At 39.6% G+C, this 24331-nt stretch overlaps 2 protein-coding genes across 3 annotated transcripts in view; both read right to left on the bottom strand.

Moving 5' to 3' along the window:
* LOC101740369 (RNA-binding protein fusilli) overlaps positions 1-10464 on the bottom strand; it is a 139358-nt gene extending 128894 nt beyond the window's left edge. For both annotated transcript variants that reach the window (XM_038018197.2, XM_038018196.2), the window contains exon 1: positions 9456-10464. In XM_038018197.2, coding sequence (XP_037874125.1) covers positions 9456-9584 — 129 coding nt within the window. In that variant the 5' untranslated portion in view covers positions 9585-10464. The remainder of the gene's footprint in view (positions 1-9455) is intronic.
* A 2662-nt stretch (positions 10465-13126) lies between these two features.
* LOC119630066 (uncharacterized) lies at positions 13127-16105 on the bottom strand. Its single transcript, XM_038018156.2, has one exon. The coding sequence runs from the start codon at positions 16103-16105 to the stop codon at positions 13250-13252; it is 2856 nt and encodes a 951-aa protein (XP_037874084.1). The 3' UTR covers positions 13127-13249.
* Positions 16106-24331: the final 8226 nt, after the last annotated feature.

The following is a 24331-nucleotide window of genomic DNA, read 5'->3' as shown; positions in this document are numbered from 1 at the left end:
AAGCGCCAAGATAAATTAAATGTTTTATTTGCTTATACCATAAACCTATGGAACTGCTAATTTATTTTACGTAAATGAATTGATGTTTGAGCCCTTTTTAAAGACACCGAATAAGGTATTTTTTTATGATTGAAGTATTACTGGTGGCCTTTCCAGTTTCACCAGGACAGGTGGGCGAGCAAAGGCTCAGCCAGAATTGGTGGGATTTGCTAACAGCTGCCCGAGTGCCTTCGGAGGAGACCTAACAACTCAAGAGCAACTGCTTCGCGAATGAATCTACTACCGGATCGGAATCGCGACCCGCTGAGAAGATCCGGCGAGAAACTCAGCGGGCTGATGCATAGGTTAGGTTGCACGTCGACCTCTTTGTCGAGTTCGACGAGTACGGTTACCGGGGCTCCTCGGCCTGCTCGTAGTGTTAGAGCTGAAGGTATCTAATGCAAGAGTTATTGGATCTGATGGATCCGTAAGGACGTGTCTAGGGCGATGACAGTGACTTGCTCCTGCGTGATCAGGATTGGGGGATTCTATAAATGGACATAGGAATTTATAAAACTAAATCAGCATTGAACTTATGAATTATAATTCTGTTGACGTGCAACCACAGAGTATGAAATTTAACCTCAAATTTATTGAGTATAATAAACATTTTGTTTTTAATTAGACATCCTAAATAATATAATAAAAAGTGTGGAATCATTTTGCCGCCTAACTATACAAAACACGCAAACAAGTTTTTCAATATTTACAAACTCACTTAAAATAATTGTTTACGATCATTGAAAACTAATGAGTTTTGTTATGATCTTAAAGAACAGAACTTAATGTCTTTGGAATAAAGGCTAAAATCTCTTAAAACGTAAACATCAAGCTTCTCACAAATATTGCTTTATGGTTTTGCTTCTTGTGCATTTATATGTTACTGTCGCAGTTAGTACTGTTAAATTTTCTTGACGAGATGCGGTTGTCCACCATTTTCAAGAACAGGTTTTTTTTATTGCTGTCTCTTTTCTACAACAGCACCCTAAACTGAGTACGAAAGAGACCAAGATAAATACGGCTCTAAAATACCTGTGTAAAGATGATATTGACGTTCCACACTCTCCTATTACTTCGTTCAAAAATGAACATATAGGTATATTTTTGCTGATCCCTTTATGTTCGCTTTTTTTTTCTTTTCTTAAAAAGGATAAAAACTAGTTGAATACTAATTTCACCTTTATTTGTCGATGTCGATCGATTTTTCTTATTTGGTTTTTATTTTTTTTATTGCTTAGATGGATGGACGAGCTGACAGCCCACCTGGTGTTAAGTGGTTACTAGAGCCCATAGACATCTACAACGTAAATGCGCCACCCACCTCGAGATATAAGTTTTAAGATCTCAGTATAGTTACAACGGCTACCCCACCCTTCGAACCGAAACGCATTACTGCTTCACGGCGGAAATAGGCGGGGTGGTGGTACCTACCCGTGCGGACTCCCAAGAGGTCCTACCACCAGAAATAGTTACTAAATAGTAAAAATATAGTAGCAATAGTTACTAAATAAGATTCTAAATAAATTCGAAATAAAATATATTATAATAAAATAAACAAAATATGTATATTCGAATTCCAAATAGCGAACTATTGATTCTAAATATAGAATATAGTTATATAATAGACAGAATAAATATAGAATATATAATATAGTTCGCTATTGATTCTATTATTGATTATTTAACTATTGTTTTTCTGAATTACTATTGGTTGAATATCATCAATAAAATTCTCTTTGAATGTGAAATTATTATTCTATAAGATTTTGTGACCTGGTAACAATTGAAATAATTAATTTCTAATATATAAGTAATCTAAAAGATACATATAAAAACACAATAAAAAAACCTAGATGTATCTTTGTAACGTCTGATTAAAACACTCGGTATAATTTTTTTTCAAATATTACCGTTCCCTTTCTTTTCTTTTTTTCCTACGATTGATTTTTTTTATTGCTTAGATGGGTGGACGAGCTCACAGCCCACCTGGTGTTAAGTGATTACTGGAGCCCATAGACACCTACAACATAAATGCGCCACCCACCTTGAGATATAAGTTCTAAGGTCTCAAGTATAGTGCAACGAATGAGTTAAAACCACCGACCTGTGGCAAAAAGACAAAGACCGATCTCCAAGTACCTAGGTAATATTCGCGTTATACAGTAAGCAACGGGCTAGGCATCTTATCTGTACCGATATCCCGAAGCTGGAAGAGGATTAATCGACCTCATCATTTCCTATTGAAACTGGGTTAGTATATCCATGTTTTGTAAACTATAACACGGCACACGAGTCCACGGGGCTCAGTCGATCCGTATTTAAGTGAATCGAGTACAGTTAGTTCCCAGGTATTGGTTTCATACGCATTTGAATATTTTTTTCCTACCTATGCTAATAGCCTGGAGAGGCTATTTCAGCTTCGCCCTAACATACAGGTGAGCTCACGTGGCTAAAACCGGAGTGTTGCTAACACTGGCCCTAGCAAGAGCAGTGCTTCGCAGAATCTACCACCGGATCGAAAACGCAACCCACTGAGAAGATTCGGCGAGAAACTCAGTGAGCTGTGTCTGTGGGTTAAAGCAACATATTCGCGTTTTTTTTTTTTTATCTCGGCGATGTCGCTCAGCACTGTCTTCGTTTTCGTGAAAGCAAACAGTTCTAATGCAAAGAGTATTTTGTTAGCTAACAAAGTTGTCGACCCATTGTTATTTTAAGATCGCATTTTCTCTGAGGTTGTCGTGGCGTAAAAGATAAGACGCCTGATGTGCATAGCCGTTGCTACCCCACCCTTCAAACCGAAACGCATTACTGCTTCACGGCAGAAATAGGCAGGGTGATGGTACGTACCCATGCGGACTCACAGGAGGTACTACCACCAGTCCCTATATAGTTTTTAATAAATCCTTGCAATAAATTACGATGATTGAGCAAAAACTTAACGTCGATATTGTGGATGCTATAAATCGATTGAACACTAAAATACTCACGGACCTATTGATGTATATAGGTACATATTATTGTTTGTATTGTTGTTTTTTTCAATCTAAAAATCTGATGCTGTCCGCTTTTTCCTTGTACGGTAATGTTTCGATTACAACTCATAATCTGACATCGGAATTTTACCGGCTTTTCAATTGTTCTTATCTTAATTTAAAAATCTACAGTGGTTTTTACGGATGCTCCGTTATAACTACTGAACCATACACCCGATTGACTTGAAACTTGGTATCCTTGTAGAAAATACATGTACTTAACGGATAGGCTCATATTTATATGAGTGTTGGACTCCCTAATAATAATAATGATAATAAATAATAATGTTAATTTTAAATGCCCAGCAAAGCGGGCGAGTACCTACGGCTAATATACCTATATTATATTTCTTCTGTGCGTGTTTGTCACTGAACTCCTCCTAAACGGCTGGACCGATTTGAATGATTTTTTTTTTGTATGAGTTTAGATGGCACCCTGGATGATTTAGATTCACAAATCAGCCCGGCAGATGGCGCTGCAGTCGGTATCTAGGTTATTTATCCTTCCTATAAATAATTTATAGGGCAAAACAACGATTGCCGGGCCAGCTAGTATTATTATATTCTTAAAGAAGCGAACGATATATATTTATCGATATATTCAATATGGACGAACTTTGCTTTGTTGAGGAGACCTGCGCTCACTCAAGAAGGATACGAATCGATCCAGTAGTAGATTCTGTGAAGCACTGCTCTTGCTGGAGCTAGTCTTATCAAATTCTCTCAGGTTGAGTGAGCGCGTAGCTGAAATAGTCCCTTAGGTTACCAACGAATAGGTAGGGGAAAATAAAGAAAAAAAAACGAATATGTACAATCACTAATCAACATGAGGTCGGTCAGGGTTGCATAGGAATAACGACCATCTCACCCTTGAAATAGCACCTGAATTAGCTTATCTGTTAGCTTTATTCACGGTAGCACACTGCGAACAACTTGTTGCTACTATCGAAGCTTAAACTTAAGCTTCTAAACGAGTAGAGGAGTTCTAATGGTTTTTTTTTATGATTGAAGGGTTACTGTTGGCCCGGAGGCCTTTCCAGTTTCACCAGGACAGGTGGGCGAGCAAAGGCTCAGCCAGGAGGGGTGGGATTTGCTAACAGCTACCCGAGCGCCTCCGAAGGAGACCTAACAGCTCAAGAGTAGCTGCTTCGCGAATGAATCTACTACCGGATCGGAATCGCGACCCGCTGAGAAGATCCGGCGAGAAACTCAGCGAGCTGATTCATGGGTTAGGGTGCACGGCGAACTCTTTGTCGAGTTCGACGAGTACGGTTACCGAGGTCCCTAAGCCTGCTCCTAGTGTTAGAGCTGAAGGCGTCTAATGCAAAAGTTATTGGATCTGATGGATCCGTAAGGACGTGTCTAATGGATTTTATTACACTAATAGCCAGAATTAACGGCCTTATATGGTGTTAGCCGATATTTTACGATTGCTGTCCCACCCTTCAAACTAGTATACTTTCGATAGCGTAAAGCTGTGTATCTGGTGGGATTGGAAGGGCATTGTTCATTATGACCAATGCCCCTCCAATCTCTCGACCTCTTGTAAGTCCGCGCGGGTAGGTACCACCACCCTGCCTATTTTTGCCGTGAAGCAGTAATGCCTTTCGGTTCGAAGGGTGGAGCAGCCGTTGTAACTATACTGAGACCTTAGTACTTATATTTCAAGGTGGGTGGCGCATTTACGTTGTAGATGTCTATGGGCTCCAGTAACCACTTAACACCAGGTGGGCTGTGAGCTCGTCCATCTAAGCAATAAAATAAAACAGAATAGAACATAGAGATAAAATTAAATACAAATCTATAGAGACTACCACTGTAACAACTATGTACATATGTACTACCTCGAGATATAAGTTCTAAGATCCCAGTATAGTTACAACGGCTGCCCCACCCTTCGAACCGAAACGCAATTACTGCTTCACGGCGGAAATAGGCGGGGTGGTGGTACCTACCCGTGCGGACCCACAAAAGGTCCTACCACCAGTGTTTATTTATATTATACATTATATCAGACATTTAAGTAGTTTGAATTAAAAAATCAAACCCATTCGGTTTGTACCTTTGTTTTCTTTTTAATTTAAATAAAATATTTGTAATTTACCTACTGTCTATCTCTCTCTGTAATTAGATTGTCGAACGCCATCTTTTTTTTTTATTAAGTCACAAATTAGTATTCAACTTATCGTAAATAACCTCGCGAGGCGTTCTTTGATGTAAATAAATCGGTTATTTTAATTACACTGATTCTAATATATAATTTCATATACACATATAGCTCAATATAACAATAGCATCAGATACACGTTGTACACACAGAATGATCGTAGAATTAATTAATTCAAGAACACAATTCTACGTAACGTTATTATTTAAGCTGCTTTGTTAATTTTTCAATTTAAAAAATAAGTCGTTACGTACTTACTTGTACGTGTTTATGGAAAATCAGACATGTTTTATCTAAGTATTAATACGCGAAGCAAACACTTTGTACCGCTTTTTACGAAAATTGCGCGAACGGAGGAGTATGAAATTTTTCACACTTAGGTATAGTTAATATAGAGAAAGAGTGCAGAATGCCAATTTTTTTTAATTGTGCATAAACGATAGGTTCATTAATACACGAAAAAAAACATTACACACACACGCATGTATACTCTTTTGTATATTGTTAAAGTCTGTGGTCAAATTGAGAATAAATTAATATTGTTTGTCTTCAATATTACTAGATGATGACCGAGCTTTGCTCGTTTTTTTTTTTGATAACGCCATCTTTTTGTGTCTTTAAAGCGGTTAGTTGCCCTCAATTAAGAAAAATAGTATTATTATTCGCCAATAGATGTCGGGAAGAGTCATAAAGTTGATTATCGATAAAGTTGATTATTGAAAACACGAATAAAACAATATTTTCTGAAAATAAATCGTAGCTAGATCGATTTATCGCCCCCCAAATTCCCTGTATACTAAATTTTATGAAAATCGTTGGAGCCGTGTCCGAGATTCAGATTATATACAAGAATTGCTCGTTTAAAGGTATAAGATTTATCTATAATGTAGTCTTGGCGAAATTTGTTATTACAGAGGTATGTATATGATAATAGTCTTCGACAATAGACCCTTTATAATGTTCAAGCTTTTATTTTAAATGAATTATAGCCGAATTTCGACTTACCGAGCGACCATTCGTTTTTCGACATTGGCGCGCAAATTATCTAAACAGAGCGCTTACGTCATCAATGTGAGGATGATTCCCACAAGAGTAAGTAGATAGTTACGACCGGTGACGTCATTTCGTGCCAAAACTATCTATGAATTATGTAAGTATTGTAAGTAGTTCATTTATAATAAAAATAAACCCTTTTAGACCAATGAAAAACAGTGATTTTATTGCTACCTCCAAAGATCCTAACAAGCATTTTCTTCGGTTTTCGCTAATCATAAAAATCGCGTTTTTAATTGTTAGCGTGATATTCTGATTTAAAAATAACTGTGACTATATTTAAAATGTCAGAAAGAAATGTAATGACAGTAAGAAAAGCGAAATTAAAGCATAAAAATAATTTTGAATCTATTCTAACAAATTATGTTTTCTTTTGTTTAAGACTTTTCTTACTAGCTCTTACCGCGGCTTCATATATGCGATCAAAAAAAAAATCAATGTAATTTCTCGTGGGAAAACGATATGAAAGTATAGATTCCTAAATATTACGACTAGCTTACGACAAATATGAGATCACCCGTCGAGATTTGTGTAGGTATAGCTTGATTTAGATTTAGTGATCTTTTAAATATAATTATGATCCTTTGTACGCCTGTAATCCGGCGAACGGTCGCCTCATGCGACGAATAGAGAGAGATACAGACGAACCGATAGATAATAGCTGATAGAACAAAAACCTGTCAAATTAATATTGTTCCTTCGGCTCATAATGAAAAGCCGGAAAAGCGTTATTAATGTACAGGCGAAAATACGCTGTATCGTTGTAACATAGGGTATTTTTTTGTTGTCTTGACCAAAGCCACCGGAAGATAACGGAGTTAATTGCAAGGAGAATTCCTCAGAGCACTCGATTTCTATATCGAAGCTACGCTTATTTTAACCTTTTTTTATTGCTATTGTATATCTCCTTAGGACGGTTCTAGAATATTTAAATGGAACATTAATAATTTAAATTTTACAGGTAGCTTAGGTCAGTTTTTTTCGTTATATACAGATGTCTGAAACGTTACAGACTGTATATACAAATATCGCTAAAAGCGTGAAAACACAGTTTTAAAAATTATTCACGCACCACCTGTCATCCGTGGTGATAATATTAAGAAAAAAACCCCTTCCCTGAACTGTATAAAGTTTCAATTCGATTGAATAGGAGGGTGCCACACCGATCATGAACAAACATTCGTTCTTTTATAGATGTGAATTCTACCCGTAAATATCACCTGATCATTCTCAAATAAATAAATAATAAATAAATAAATATTTACTAACAATGACGCCAAATGAGGGTGGTGTAAGAAAATTGATAATTCCGGCGGCGCAAACAGCTTATTCACTGCTGCTTTTTAAGCCCTGTTACAATTTGATTTGTAGAAAAAGGAGAAGAGATGTAAGCGACATAATGCTAGTCGAAATTCATCTCTATATGCAACTCCAATAGGGTTGAACCTTGCTTCCAATTTGCCATTGCTCTTGCTAGGTATACTGTTAGCAAATTATCTCAGGTTGAGCCCATGCGCTCACCAACCCCTCTGCACGTAACTAGAATAGCCCCTTAGGCTACCAGCGAATAGGTAGACTAAAAAAAGATTAACTAAATTAAATTAACCAACAATGCTAGATGGAATTCTCGAGAAAAAAAAAATTATTGGCTTCCTTTTAAATATAGGAGTTAAATTTTAAATCTTTTTTTAAATCTTGCATTTAAAAATCTTTTTTTATGGGATTTTATGACCTGGTAACTAATACCTTTAGGTCAAGTCTTATTTTAATTTTAATAATACGTAACTTTTTTTATATGAAAATGATATTATGAGATGATATGAAGTTAAATATTATGAAAGATGGCATGAAGTGAAATGAAATGAAATGAAATGAGATGATATGGGATGAAGTATAATCTCAGTAAAATGGTGGTCATTTACTGAAACTTTTACAGTGGACTTGTTGGAAGATCCCGAGAAGTTACGTTTAACAATATTTTAAACTACCTTCACGATTTAATCTCGCGATTTTTTATGTTCATTATATTCTTTCTGACGTTTCGAATACTCCACTGTTTTTACGGTCTGTTGTCACAATCTTCCGTGTGATTAAAGGATAAAAGTTAGTTTTTATAATGTCTGAAGGTTTGAAGGGTGAGGCAGCCGTTGTAACTATACTGAGATCTGAGGACTTATATCTCAAGATGGGTGGTGCGTTTACGTTGTAGATGTCTATGGGCTCCAGTAACCACTTAACACCAGGTGGGTTGTGAGCTCGTCCACCCATCTAAGTAATAACATAAAATTTAAAGAAATGTCTACGATTCCCAAAAGCCGCATATAATGCTACAATTTTCAATAACCATTTTCTACGCGATTGTAGAACTCATGTAAATAAAATTAAGACGCTTGGACGGAATTTTACAAGTCTGTATTCGTTAGCGGGGCGAATTGAGTCAGTAAAATGTGTGCCTTCATTTTCATCATTTCAATTGCTCGTCTTGAATTAATTAAAGTCGATTCGTTATTATATTTTGGTAGTCTTGAAATTTTAGACAATTTTTATTTGAAGTTTTACGAATTTGTAAGGATAATTTTGTAAATCTTTTTTCTTTTTGGCTTTTCAATAGTTTATTAAAACAATCAAATATTTAATGTTCGAAACTAGAAACCAATTCAGATCTTATACGAGGATTCTAATGACCAAACCTCTGCTACAGTCACTTAGAAACAGTTTAAAGATATTTTTCTCTAGTTTTTTTTATAATTTATTTTAGAAACACATATCTGTGCACAGATAGTCACACGCTACACTGCCGTCTCCGAAGACTGGTTTCGTTTTTTTTGCATTTACATATTGTAAACACATATTGGAGACGGTTAAAATATTCCACTTTCTCAGAACAGTAGGTATATCTTTAATAGGTATATATATGGATGTATCTGCCGTATTTTATATCCAAATATAAACGTCATGATTCCATTTTAGAAATACAATTAATATCGAAAGGCGTACGACGTGTGCCTTTTAAGCCACCGGGCCCCGTTTTCGCAACCGTAGTGGTACGAAACAAAATTGATTTCTCTTAACATATTGGTTAAGACTTAATTAGGACTGTGTTAATTTCATTGATCACACTAATTGAGTTGTTGTTTTTTTTGGTGGTGTTATGTCTCTCTTACCTGATTGGTGGGCACGTCGATGACGACATACGCTAGGTAGACGATTTCCTCCTCGTCGGAGCCGAGCGCCGCTCCGCCTAGCCCTGCGGTGCGCACATGCAGGGCGCAAACCCAACCACCGTTGATCATGGCGCCATGCACTGCGCTAACACACTCCAACACAGCCCCTCCGACTATCGTTCGTACACAAACTTACTGTTCTACGATCAGTCCATTCGTGGCTAATACTCTGAGCTGTCTATCTAAAACGATCTTTTAACCATGTTCGAATTTCCGCGGTGGCTTTCTAACGAGGCCCGTTAAGGCTAGTGTCAGGTCCGTACCGTGGCCCGCGAACCGAATCAGAAAAATCCACGCTCCGTGCTCGTTGAATACGTTCTCAAACGCGCCGAAAGCACCTTTTAGAAACCTGACGGTTACCCAACATGGAACAAGAAGTCGCGTGCGGCGCGGACGTCGTTTTACCGCTAGCCCGGCTACGTAAGCTATTTCCGCTGTCGGTGAAAACCTAGTATTAACTCACTTAACACATTGACGGACGTATTCGCGAAACAGGACTCCGGCGCCACCGTACGTACGTACGAAGCCAGCTTTGTATTTGAGCGATACCGAAATTTTGAATGTCCTATTAATGTGTCACACGCGTTATTGTTTTCCACTTCGCACGCTCCGATAGCCGCCTTAATGTTTTAACTAAGTTTTGTTGGCGATAAACGTTTTTGATGGAATATTTTGGGAGTTAATTTGAATTAGGGCAGCTCGAGACAAGCGCGTCTGTCCGGTCGGTGGATCGAGTGCCACTGGCTGGCGTGCTCGCCCCCAGTTGACACTGCGCAGGTAACGCCAGGTGAGCGAGGCGACGTTGCCAAACCGTACGCTATCATTGATGAGATAGCTGCTGCTCCTGACGCGTCATTTCGAAATTCACGCTTCGTTTGAAAACGTTGTAAATAGCTGTTTCGTTAATTTTATTTTAATTATTTAATATGTAACATTACGAGTTGTCAATGAAGCGCGTAACGCTTTTAAAGTATCGAAACTGTTCGGTCCGCGTCGTGCAACGTTTAACGTTCGGTTTTGGGAAGCGAACGCTTTTAATTTATTGTTCGGTGTACATTACGCATCGTGTACGGCGACCTCGTTAACGTTTCTCAGGGAAAGTGTAAATAGACGTGATTATTAACGATTGCGTAGTTAAGGAATTTAGGAATGTCTTAGGCAAGGTCGATTAGTTGATAATTAACAAAATAGTAGGAAAGATTAACTTGATCGATTGTTTTTTAGCGAAAGCGATGAGTTTGTGTGTATTGTGTGAGAGTATTTTAACGCGCTGATAAAGTATGCCCCACGCGATTATTGCGCAATGTCCATGATTTTTAATCATCTCTGAATGACTGAAATGTCCAGAATTTTTAATCATCTTTAAATTACTGAATCTTTTGTTCAGGGCACCGATGTCCACTGTTGGACATAGGCATCCCCCAATCCTCGTCATATTGACCGGTCCTCGCCGTCTGCATAGCCCAAAACATGTCATTACGAATCCTCCCGATCCATTAACGGTACTTTTAGGTACCACAAGCACTGGTCACCGGCCTCACCGAACCCGTCGGCGTCGCTTGCGACGAAGGATTCGACGAGCGAATTAACCCACAGACACAGCCCACTGAGTTTCTCGCCGAATCTTCTCAATGGATCGCGTTTCCAATCCGATGGTAGATTCTGCGAAGCACTGCTCTTGCTAGGGTCGGTGTTAGCATCACTTCGGTTTGAGCCCCGTGAGCTCACCTACATCTTACATCTCAAGGCTATCAGCTTAGGTAGGAAAAAAAAAGCCGCCTGCATCTAGCAGAGCCCCGCGAATCACTTAAATTACTAAATCAATACCTGATAAATACCAATTTTTATTTAATCTCAAATTTTTTTTACTCATCACTCAATTTTCACTTACATCATTCAAGTAACTCTTTCCAGTATACGCATATTTAATGCCGCTTAGTTTTACAAATTCGTATTTATTATCCATAAATTAATTAACGAAATCTAGAGAGATATTTCGTATGTCATTGACGTAATAAAATTTTAATCAATCGGCTGATCGTAATTCAATTGATTTGAATATAAGAAAATCATATCAAAACCTACCTCAACTGTAATCGAGTGATCGGAAAGAGGACTATTGTGTCGGTACACACTAGTAGGTACGTACATCGTGCCGCTCAAACAGAGCCCACTGAGTTTCTCGCCGGATCTTCTCACTGGGTCGCGTTTCCGATCTGGTAGTAGATTCTGCGAAGCACTGCTCTTGCTAGAGCTAGTGTTAGCAAAGTCCTCAGGTTAGAGCCCCGTGAGCTCACTCACTTGTTCCGTGAATCTAGCATAACCTCGAATTACTAAAATAGGTAGGAAAACAAAGCCATCCTGAAAATTTCTGCTAGGAGTTTTGTTCGTAAGGCGGGACAGCCGTCATACGTAATACCTACTTCGACTCCACGTCTGACGTATGTTCTCCCGTACAGTCTAGGTGAACAAAGTCATGGCACACCCGATGAATTACCGGTTTTACTGGTGATAGGACCTCTTGTGAGTAGGTTCTTGTTTCTAGTTTCTAGGTCTAGTTTCTCGTCGAATCTTCTCAGTGGGTCGCGTTTCCGTTCCGGTGGTAGATTCTGCGAAGCACTGCTCTTGCTAGGGCTAGTGTTAGCAACACCTCCGGTTTGAACCCCACGAGCTCACCTACATGCTAGGGTAATGCTGATATAGCCTCTCAAGGCTACTAACATCGGTAGGCAAAAAAAAACCAACCCACCATAAAAAAAAAAATGTCCGGGATAATGATGCTTTGCCGTACCTAAAGCTCATAAGTAGGTAATATGTATACAACGTTTCACACTTCAAATACAGTGAAATCTTCGTTGTCGACAAAAAGTGCTATGACCAATGTCTTTTAATTGGCGCTTACGATTCTCTTATTCCTTGACAAATTTTAATTTTGCTATCCGAGACGACAAAACAAAACAAAACGGTCAACAGACTAGACGGTTTGGTTTTGGAAGTTGCATTGACGTAAATGCAAATTGCATCTGTGTGCACAGATAAATTAAAAACAAAAAAGTGACTGCAGATTATATTTCCTGGTAGAGTCTGTGAGATTTGGAGAATCATAAGAAAAAAAAAACACTAATAAGCATTATACGTCACTGCCATCAGTGATTGTCATTTGTCAAAATAAACTGTCTCTTATAACATAAAGAAGTAAGGGACTAAAGTACTTTGCCTTTCCCATTAGGGATAAATTAATATCATCATCATCATTAAAGAAGTAGGTAAATGGTGAACGCGAGTTTCTTTAGTAAATTTTGTACGTGCCTTTTTTTTTTTAACGCTGGGCAATCCATTTACGGATACCCGGTAGAGAGGGAAACGTGCCTGTGGGATTCGAACACTGGCACAATCGAGTTTGTGAGAGCGTTTGGACCGTGAAACTCTTATCTAAAGTTGAAAAAGTAGCGCGTGAAGCTTGACAGACGTCAATTGTTATTTCATTAAAATTGTTATTAATTTCATTGAAGGTCTATATTAATACAATTAGCCATTATATTAAAACAGTAACTGTTCCCATGACGATTGTAACAAGAGAATAAAATTTATAAAATAAATAAATAAAAAAAAAAATAAAATTCATTTAATTCAGACCCTCTCAAGTCCATATGTTGTAAGTTGAATAATACTTAGAACTATGGTTAGTAAAATTAAAATTAAAATTAAAATTAGCAATTAAAACATTTATACATTTAATTCATAAATCTGCGCTGCTTTGAGGCACCTGGTATATGGGTATGTATATGAACCCAGTGTCTCAAAACAGCACATTCGGGTTTATTACCTATAACCATCAGGATATTATTAGTACTCGCACGAACCCCACGCATCAGTGAGGCCGTTCGTTTGCGGATGATTGATGAAAAGTCATCCACGTGAGCATCCGCAAACATACCTGATGCGCTACAGTACCGCGGGAGCCCCAACAACATCCTGAAAGCATTATTATATTGCACTCGGAGAGCATTGTATGTCCGCCGCGCATATCGAACCCACAGGGTACAGGTATATAAGGACTGGCAAAACGCCTTGAACAAGGTTACCTTAACCTGTGCGGTACAACGGTAGAACCTGCGGGCCAGCATACTGCAGCGGACAGCCAACGCTCTCCGTTCCCTTTCAATATCTGCATCATCTTTAAGGTGCTCAGTTACAATATGGCCAAGGTATTTGAACTCAGTAACCCTCTTCAGTGGAGTACCTCCGAGCGTCACTGGTGGCACATAACTCGGTTTTGTCTTTGCTGCCTTAAAGACGAGCAGTTCACTTTTTTTAACATTATAGCGGAGCCCGTGAGATTCCGCGTACCTCTCACAGATGGAGAACAACCGCCGGAGAGCACCGATCGATGGGCTCAACAGCACCATGTCGTCAGCGTAACTGATGCTGTTCACACAGTGACCATCAATCGAGCAGCCGACACGTGCCTCACCGAGTGCCTCGATCAACTCATTAATATACAGGTTGAAAAGCGCCGGTGAGGTTAAGCCCCCCTGCCTCACCCCGCATTCCAACCTGTACTCCTCCGAAAGTGTGTTTGACCATCTTACCTGATTGGTCTGATACTCGTACCAATGGGAGAACAAGTCCACGTAAGGTCCCGGTACACCCGTCTGCCTCAACTTACCCCACAACAAGTCGTACCTGACTAGGTCGAAAGCCTTCGAAAGATCGAGAAACACTGCATAAACAGGCGTATTCCTCTCCGTGTAGTATCCCACCACATGCTTTAGCGACAGGATTGCACACTCGGTAGATAACATCGGTCTAAAACCGAACTGAGCATCACTTAATGTAAGATGATCACTCACCTGCCGCTCGAGCACTGCATCGAGTACCTTAGCAGTTATGGTTGCCAGGGAGATCGGCCGATAGTTGTTACGATCCGATACGTCGCCTGTTTTATTTTTTAAAATCGGGACAACGACCGTTCTCATTAACGCCCCGGGCAGATACGAATGTCTGATACAGAAGGTATATAAGAGCGCTAGCAATCTAGGTAAATGCGGACCGGCGTGTTGAAAGTGCTCAATGCTGAGGTGGTCATGACCGGGAGACTTACCCTTAGTCATATTCATTATAATTTTAGTTATTTCCTTCGTTGTTATCCGAGGTGGTACATGCGAGGGTCGACTCGGGTCCACCACCCCAGCATCAGCACCTCTACTTAACTGACCGGGTGATTGTACCCTGAAATGGTTTCTAAACAGATTAGCAATCCTCACAGGCTCACACTCGCCATCAATGCTCACCGGGATACCAGCTTTTGGACTCAATCTCCTTGTTTGTTTCCAGAAACCTCGGAAGTCTTTTTGTTCGTGTTTTGTGGCAAGAATATTCATTTTTATTTGTTCCTGATGGTTTTGACAAAATTTAAGCTGTTTTTTGAATATTTTTCTCGATTCCACCATATCCCTATACACAGTTCCTTTCCGAGGTTTCCCGTTCCACACCCAGCAAAGAAAAGTTTGTCTAGCCACCCGGTGAGCACTGCGGACGTGCTTGTTCCACCCAATCAATGGTCGAATACCCCTATGGGTTATTTCACACTTATTACTAAAATTATCATAACAGTTAATAGAGGCTTCAGTTAAAACATTAATAATACACATATAAAAATTATTTATAACAGATTGATGATTCACATTAGTACACATTTTATCACAACATTTGTTCAATTCTAGAGGAAAATCTATTAATTTCAATTTATCATTACAATATTTAAAATACATATCAATTTGATCTCCTGTGCGTTCACCCCATATAATTTTATTTACATTACTAATATTAGGCGGAATAGTCATGGATCTAACTCTTTCAAGATTACATTCGACCTCCAATGGAAAATGATCTGACCAGAAAACATCATAATGTATTTTTACGTTTACTACTGTCCGCCACGCGGCCACACTAGTTAAACAATGGTCGAGCCACGAACAGGTACCATGCGCATCGCTAGTGTAAGTATATGATTGAGAGTCAATACCTAGTCTCTCAATGTCCGCACATAGCCAATTCTGCTCCGCACAAAAACTTAACATTTCATTTCCAAATAATTTGCCAGGATGGGCATTAAAATCTCCTAACACATATATAGATTCAACATGTTCATTCTCAACTATAGCAGATATTTCACTGAGGCATTCAACAAATTCACATAAATGATCAAGTTCGTTAGTAGGCATATATACACTAAAAAATAACATAGACCGATCCGCGACACACACTTTGATCGCGACAATACGCTCACTCGCACAGGGGATCACAGACACCGATTGAAATGAATCATTTCTCCATAATAGGCCTACGCCACCGTAAGGACGGCCGCGCAATAACCCACTGCTATTGTCCATCGCTGATTTACCAAAATAAGAAAAGTCTTTGTTTAACAACCCCAGATCAGGTACTTCGGTTGGTAATAACCATGTTTCTTGGAGTGCCATTACATCCACCTTCTTACTCAGTAGCCGTATGCAATCCATAGACCTCTTTAGACTCATACAGTTGAAGCTCATAATTTTATATGTCTTGTGGTTATCTTTATCCATTTTAAGTAATTAATTTTTGTTCATCACTTGTTTTCCCATATTTATTATACTGTACAAACCTGCGGTAAGATACCCCACAAGGCCATAAATTCTCATCCATAAATATCGATAATTTATCCTTAGGTATCATAAACTTGTACCCTCCGTAATCTTTTTTAAATTTCATATTTACTTTCTCTAATTGCACGTCAACACCGGTCTTGCTCATAATATAATTAGAAATATCTTCCGTCATGCAATTAATATCAACATTATATATATAAAACGGTATTCTCGTATTTGCCGCTTTAAATGTATTGTAATGACTATCCGCTTTTCCCGTCATTGCAGTGAATCTGTTCTTATTACGCCTTCGTTGCACCAGGACCCAGTCATCATTTTTGCAAATTTTCCCATTACTCGCACTAGTACTCGAACCCGCTACCTCCGAAGCCCGAGGCACGCGCGCAGCCGCCTCAGCATATGAGTTGCTGCTAGGCTGACTCACCTCGGTTCTCGCCGGGCGCGATGTTACACGTACAGGCGACACCGCCGATCGCCTACCTCCAGAACCGTTTTCTCCGCTCAGCCGCTCAGTTGGACGCGAAAGTGAGAGGCCACTATGACATGTTACCTTGCGTGCGAGCGAATCAGATGACAGTAAGTGAGCCACCGGGCGTTGAGTCTTTGTGTTGTCAATGCAAGAAGTATGAATGATATCCGTTGAATCGGTTTGAAATTCTTCCGTTGAAATATGCGGAAGACCAACTGGACTACTATTGCAATCAAAACTGTCTTGTAAAATAGCAGCCCCTCTCTTTTTGTTTCCATATATCTCCGAAGTTTGATTTAAAACCATTTCTTTTGTAGCATAGTTTTCTTTTATAAACAACACATTATCTTGCAGTTTAATAATGTCCCTTAACAATCTCGTGGCATCTATATGGTCAAATGTGACCGGGGGAAGACGATGTAAGTCCCTTGCCACAAAAATAGGTACCAAATCAGGGTCTGTTTCTTTGATCACACATAGAATATCTTCCATATCTCGCTTACTTTTTCCTTCACCTTTTCTATGTACCCTTCGAGTTGTAGTTTGTACAGACTCGAAAAGTAATTTTTTCGCCTGTGTGATTTCATCAGTCGTGAACGCAGTAGAACACAGACGAAGTATACTGTCTTCATCCATTACATCAGCTTTATTTTGCACAAAAGCCAATAGCTCACAAATAACTATGTTACAGTTATTACACTTCACGATATCCATATTGATGGACTGACCACGCGGAACACCTGCACGCGCGCGCACAAAGCAAATACCGTGCGGTGTCGTTGGTTAATTGGTGACGCTATCGTAATCCAGTAGCCAGGTTCCTTGCTGGTCATGTGATGCCTGGTGAGTTGTATTAAAGATATTCGAGTTCTAGATATAGGTTATATTGTGTTTTACGTGTATCTTTTTGGAACTGATAACCCAATAAAACCGCTCGGCATCGACTGTGTCTAAAATAAGGTTAACCGTTTTAAAATAATAATAAAAAATAATAAACAGATCAACGGTCAATGTTTTTTTCGATTGTAGTTATTTTTTCCCGCCCTCCCTCGTTCCAATCGTTGCGCGATTGGCGCGCTCATTATAAAATCCAAGATGGTCGCCCGCTACTCGTATTACCGCCAACGAACACATGTGTTTAATATAAACAATATCCCGACTGACCAATGACCTATTTCACTTGAACGTCCATTTATTGGCATGTGAGTGTTTACGTTTGCCGCGGACGTGATTTTTTGCTTTCCTCAGCTATATTATAACGTACTCCATTTTAAATTAGTAATTTTGTACAAATACTCCGTCTACATGTGTTTTTCTTTTAAATGACTTTGTTTTACTGTTGTTCTAGTGTGCAGGCCGATATGGGAAGGTATTATAAATAATATTCACAAGTTTCTTGTCTATTTCTGCCATTACTTGATACAATTCAGACTTTGATGGGCGGCAGTCACGTTGTGATGTCTATACTACTGTAGCTGCTTAACAACAGTTAGACCGTGAGCTCGTACGCATATTTATTCGGTAAGAAAGTATTAACTTTATATCGATCGGTTAACCTAAAACTTTGAAATTAAATAGACTCTGTGTTTAAAAGAGCGACATCTATCCGTAAAAACTGGAAACTTGTTTAATAATTGTTTAACGGTAGCCATATTATTCGGATATCCTACTCAATCTTCTTCTTCTTCTTCTTCGTCGCTTCCTCATTACTGAGGGTCGTGACCACCTTAGTCCAGTTTCTGCACCAGCTTCCTCTAACATTGCTTGCATTCGGCCTGCTTAATGACGCCCGGGAATAGATTGAATGGACTATTCAATATATTCCCAAACTATTCCTAAGTTGTCTACAAGATCCCTAGAAAAATGTACCTATCGTTTAGTTTACCGCACAAAAAAAGAGTTCATGCGTCTGAATGTTCATGTTCGCAATTCCCATTTTCCTTCTGCCTTCAAAAAAAAAATCAAACCATTTAACGAATGCCATTGAATTGTTTCTACCAATACAGACAGCTTTAGAATTCTCCAGGCCGTTTAGATAACATCGGTCGTTTCTGTATTCAAAAAAGTGCTAATTATATTGCACACTCGCAACCTTCTGGCAACACTGACCTTCAGTGGTACCAGATAAAGATCTATTAGATCTACGATGATTAAAGGTGGCGCCCAAAGATCAAAAGCGAAGAACCTTGTTGATCGAAGCTAGAACCAGTTAGAGCAAAAGTGGGCATGCAACAAAAAAGACGGTCGGTAATGAATTTGATTCAAGACAAAAAATGCAATATCTGCTTAGATACCGTCAATGAAATTGAATTGTTTACAATTTAACACCAAGCAAAATCATACCAACGCTTACTGGTACCTATTTCTAGCATAGCGGGTAGATAACGGTATACCTACGACAAGTATTACTCAAAATAAACAAAATAAAAGAAAAACAATAGCTTAATACCTAGCTGTATAATGTAGATTAATTTGTAAGAAAAGGTCATGAAGTCAAATGTGCAAAAGCAATAAGATGATACGTGCATTTTCAACGCAAAAGTTCAAAATGGGTCATTTGAACCGTTATGGTATGTTTAGTGTTAATAGCTACATATTACTGAGATTTAGGAGTTATAGTTCAAGGACGATGGTGACTCATTACGTCGTTGATTCACCCCTCCTATTTAGCTTATTCGTCAACGATATTCCCCGGTCGCCGCCGACCCATTTAGCTTTATTCGCCGACGACACGACTGTTTACTATTCCAGTAGAAACAAGTCCCTAATCGCGAAGAAGCTTCAGAGCGCAGCCCTAGCCCTAGGACAGTGGTTCCGAAAATGGCGCATAGACATCAACCCTGCGAAAAGTACTGCGGTGCTATTTCAGAGGGGAAGCTCCACACGGATTTCTTCCCGGATTAGGAGGAGGAATCTCACACCCCCGATTACTCTCTTTAGACAACTCATACCCTGGGCTAGGAAGGTCAAGTACCTGGGCGTTACCCTGGATGCATCGATGACATTCCGCCCGCATATAAAATCAGTCCGTGACCGTGCCGCGTTTATTCTCGGTAGACTCTACCCCATGATCTGTAAGCGGAGTAAAATGTCCCTTCGGAACAAGGTGACACTTTACAAAACTTGCATAAGGCCCGTCATGACTTACGCGAGTGTGGTGTTCGCTCACGCGGCCCGCACACACATAGACACCCTCCAATCCCTACAATCCCGCTTTTGCAGGTTAGCTGTCGGGGCTCCGTGGTTCGTGAGGAACGTTGACCTACACGACGACCTGAGCCTCGAATCAATTCGGAAATACATGAAGTCAGCGTCGGAACGATACTTCGATAAGGCTATGCGTCATGATAATCGCCTTATCGTTGCCGCCGCTGACTACTCCCCGAATCCTGATCATGCAGGAGCCAGTCACCGTCGACGCCCTAGACACGTCCTTACGGATCCATCGGATCCAATAACCTTTGCATTAGATGCCTTCAGCACTAATACTAGGGGCAGGCTTAGGGACCCCGGTAACCGTACTCGTCGAACTCGACAAAGAGGTCGACGTGCAACCTAACCCATGCATCAGCCCGCTGAGTTTCTCGCCGGATCTTCTCAGCGGGTCGCGATTCCGATCCGGTAGTAGATTCATTCGCGAAACAATTGCTCTTGAGGTGTTAGGTCTCCTTCGGAGGCGCTCGGGCAGTTGTTAGCAAATCCCACCCCTCTTGGCTGAGCCTTTGCTCGCCCACCTGTCCTGGTGAAACTGGAAAGGCCTCCGGGCCACCAGTAATCTTTCAATCATAAAAAAAAAAAAAAAAAAAAAAAAAAAAAAAAAAAAAAAAAAAAAAAAAAAAAAAAAAAAAAAAAAAAGTCGTTGATGGCTCCGGTGGCAATGTAACAGCAGGCCTTGGTCATTCCCGATCCTGCGGACCGAATATGAAGCAGTCGACGTCGCCCAAAATACGCCATTTAGGATCCTCCCCATCCACTAACGGTGCTTTTAGGTACCTGAAGCACGGATCATCGTTCTCATCACGAACCCGTCGCTTGCAACGAAGGGCTCGACGAGTAAATTAACCTACAGACACAACCAACTAAGTTTCTCGCCGGATCTTCTCAGTGGGTCGCGTTTCCGATCCGGTGGTAGATTCTGCGAAGCACTTCTCTTGCTAGGGTCAGTGTTAGCAACTCTCCGGTTTGAGCCCCGTGAGCTCACCTACAAACGTTAGGGCGAAGCTGAAAATTAAATAGCCTCTCAAGGCTATCAGCATAGGTAGGGAAAAAAACTTACTTTTTTTAGACTAGCTTCGCCCGTGGCGTCACCCGCGGTATGAAAACAACCGCGGGTAACATTGCGAGACTCAGCTATTAATTATAAAATTTAATGTTTCCGTAGCGAAGCGAGGGCGGGTCGCTAGTATTAATATAAATTAATATTTGCAATCATATTCAGGGATGCGACAGTTATAAAAAAGCAAAAGATTCATTTTCTACATTCGCACGAGATATCATAAATGCGATTTTAATATTTGCTATTCATTTGATATAATCTTTAGAAAAAATCGTCTTAAATCTCGAAATGATTGCACGTTTGTCGCTGAATTGCAGTCAATCTAGATAGCTGGTGCAATAACCATTAAAAGCGTACTTATATCCCAATTTTTTGGCATAAATAATTGGGTAACACGCATTCAGGCTATAACGACGCTTAAATTCTGCAAACAGTAACAATTTTTTCTAAGGAAATATATTCTTGATGAATTACGAAAAGACTTCCACGATGAACGAATATTGAGAAATATAAATAATAACCTATTACAGGTTATTATTTATATTTCTCAATATTCTGAATTACAGATGGAATGACATTATGAGTTCGCACAGATAAATACAACCATCCCACTTATTTCTGCCATTAGGCACTCATGCGTATAGTATACCTACAGTGCCATTTATAATTTGGAATTTCTGTTTCAAGCTGGATAGTGACATTGAGATTGTATTGTCTATGGGCTTCGGTAGACAAATAAAACCTAACGGTAATAAAAAATAAATAGAAAAATGTGCGTACAAACCATTTAATATCTACATGAGACAGAAACTAAGTTTTTTTTTATTGCTTAGATGGATGGACGAGCTCACAGCCCACCTGGTGTTAAGTGGTTACTGGAGCCCATAGACATCTACAACGTAAATGCGCCACCCACCTTGAGATATAAGTTCCAAGGTCTCAGTATAGTTACAACGGCTGCCCTACCCTTCAGACCGAAACGAATTACTGCTTCACGACAGAAATAGGCAGGGAGGTGGTACCTACACGCGCGGACTCACAAGAGGTCCTACCACCAGTAAACATAAAAAACATAAAAAAGCAATTTAAAGCTTCTTTTTTTAAGGTAACGAGAAGTTGTTACTCGAACCGTAACGAACTAGAATGGGCGCTGAACCGGTTAAGTCATGCATCAAAGAAATATGCTCTGCATGTTTAATAACAAAATTGCGAAGCGTCCGTAACCAGAAAAAGTAATATGGCGCCCGGTGTCGTATCCAGGAATGCACTGCTGTCTGCTGTCTTCATCACTGGAAAGGTTATGATAAATATAAAATATTTACAAAAAACCTCGTCTTTAATGAAATAAATTGAAAATATGATCAGTAGTCGAAAGTCAATTAAATATGCATTATAAAGAATAATTCGAAAACCAGTGGGATAAGATCTTGATGAAATAGGACCACATGAGAGGTCCCAGATTCGAACAAAGAATCATTAGAAATTGGAACATTTAGAAAAAAGTTCGAAGGTAATACAAATAAATAAATAAACGAGTAGAAAACTTACTGCTTTTAATAATTAATGTATAAAAATAGAGAACATCGTCTGATGATAATTGCTTGTCAATCTTACTTGTCAATTACTTTCAACGCCCGCCTGCGCATTTTCAATAGGATAAAGAACACAACTCGGAGCTCAGAAGAAAAAGCTACGAAGGGATTGTTGAGTATGAGTCACTCCTTCTTTCCAGAGGTGGCTTTACCTATGGCACAGGGTGTGGGCGCCGCGGCCTCGGCACTTTCAATGAACCTGTTACATTTGTACCGATTCCATTGCGACCGCACGCTTAATAGAACTAGCTTAATAGGCGCTATATGGGCTAGAGACATTTTTGCTTTCTTCCACGCATTTCTACTTTAAGCATCATGATTGAGATCGGCAAATAGTAGATATCTCAGATACTTCTCTCCATCTTTGAGGTGCCGTTTGTAAATAAATAAGTTAAAATCCGGTCACCATCCTCGTCAAACTTGTCGAATACGACAAAGAGTTCAACAAGTGATCTAACTAACAAAACAACCCACTGAGATTCAGGCCAGATCTTCTGAGTGGGTCGCGATCCCGAATCGGTGGTAGATTCTGCGAAGCACTGCTCTTGCTAGGACTAGCGTTAGCAAATTCTCTCAGGTTGAGCCCGTGAGCTCACCTACCCATCCGCGGGAAGCTGGAATAGCCCCTTAGGCTACCAGCGAATAGGTAGGAAAAAAGTTACAATCGCTGGAGATTTTACTCCTTTAAAAGATATTCATTACATTATCTTTGCATACTGCAGTCTAATTTTTTATAGTTTTTATCATATCGTACTGCCAACGGTTCGCAAATCCTCAATAGCTTTCCAAGTGATAGAAGTACCTACTCAAAATACCCATCGTGTTGTTGTTTAACACCTTCACTGCGGGACGGGCCCATATCGGCCGCGGTACTTTCAGCTAGTGCGGACAAAAAAACTATCTCCCTCTCGCTTGTGCGTTCCGATTATTTCAGGTGTTTGTAAGAATTCGACACCGACAACTATATACTATAAATTGTACACAGTGTTTTCGCTAAATTATTTATAAGCTAAGTATAGCTTTATAATGTACCCTAGTGTCAAGAGAAACCTGCAACGCACTGGCGCCATGGCGGAAATATTGCTGGGGGCGCATTTCGACCCGCCACCCCACCAGATGAAGGTTTTTTTTTATTGCTCAGATGGGTGGACGAGCTCATGCGGGTTTACAAGAAGTCCTACCACCATTTATATGTTTGTGGTTTATGATTTTACTCGCCGCAGCTAAGGCGTTAATCTTTTATAATTTTTTCCAGAACGTAGATGAACTCGGCCTTAGGGGCATGCTATTTAGGGTAAAAAAAGACGAAGAAATCAATTGTAATCTGAAACAAGTCCTTAGATCACTTTACATCGACCCTACGATATAAATTCATCCGTAGATCTAGAAATACCAAATGTTTCGCAAAATCGGAATTATCGTTATCGACCATCCAACGATTACCTTCCGTATGAAAACAAATGGAAATTGCCTATTGGCCTTCAATTTTGTTTTAAGTAAAATGATGGTATTTTGTTCTGTCTGACAGTGGCCTCGAAAGGCAAATCTATCTTCGCCTTGGTTGGTGAGCGAGCTCTCGACGAGAACAGTGGAAGTACCGAATATTGTCTAAGAGCACCAACAGTAGATCAGGAGGATTCGAAATTACATATCTAAAGCGACGGCGGCTATTCGTTCCAGTGCCTGGCATGCGTTAAATTCTAAGCAGGCAGTTAAATTCTGTACTATTTTTTATATCCACACATTAAATACCTAGTTAGTTAATATCACTAATACTATACTTACTTTCAAGTATGTTGGGAAAGCCTATTTACAGTAAGTGAAAT

The sequence above is a fragment of the Bombyx mori genome, chromosome 20, assembly GCF_030269925.1.
Source record: "Bombyx mori chromosome 20, ASM3026992v2".
NCBI lineage: Eukaryota > Metazoa > Arthropoda > Insecta > Lepidoptera > Bombycidae > Bombyx > Bombyx mori.
The sequence above is the reverse complement of the archived record's forward strand: the minus strand, read 5'-3'. Positions and strand labels throughout refer to the sequence as shown.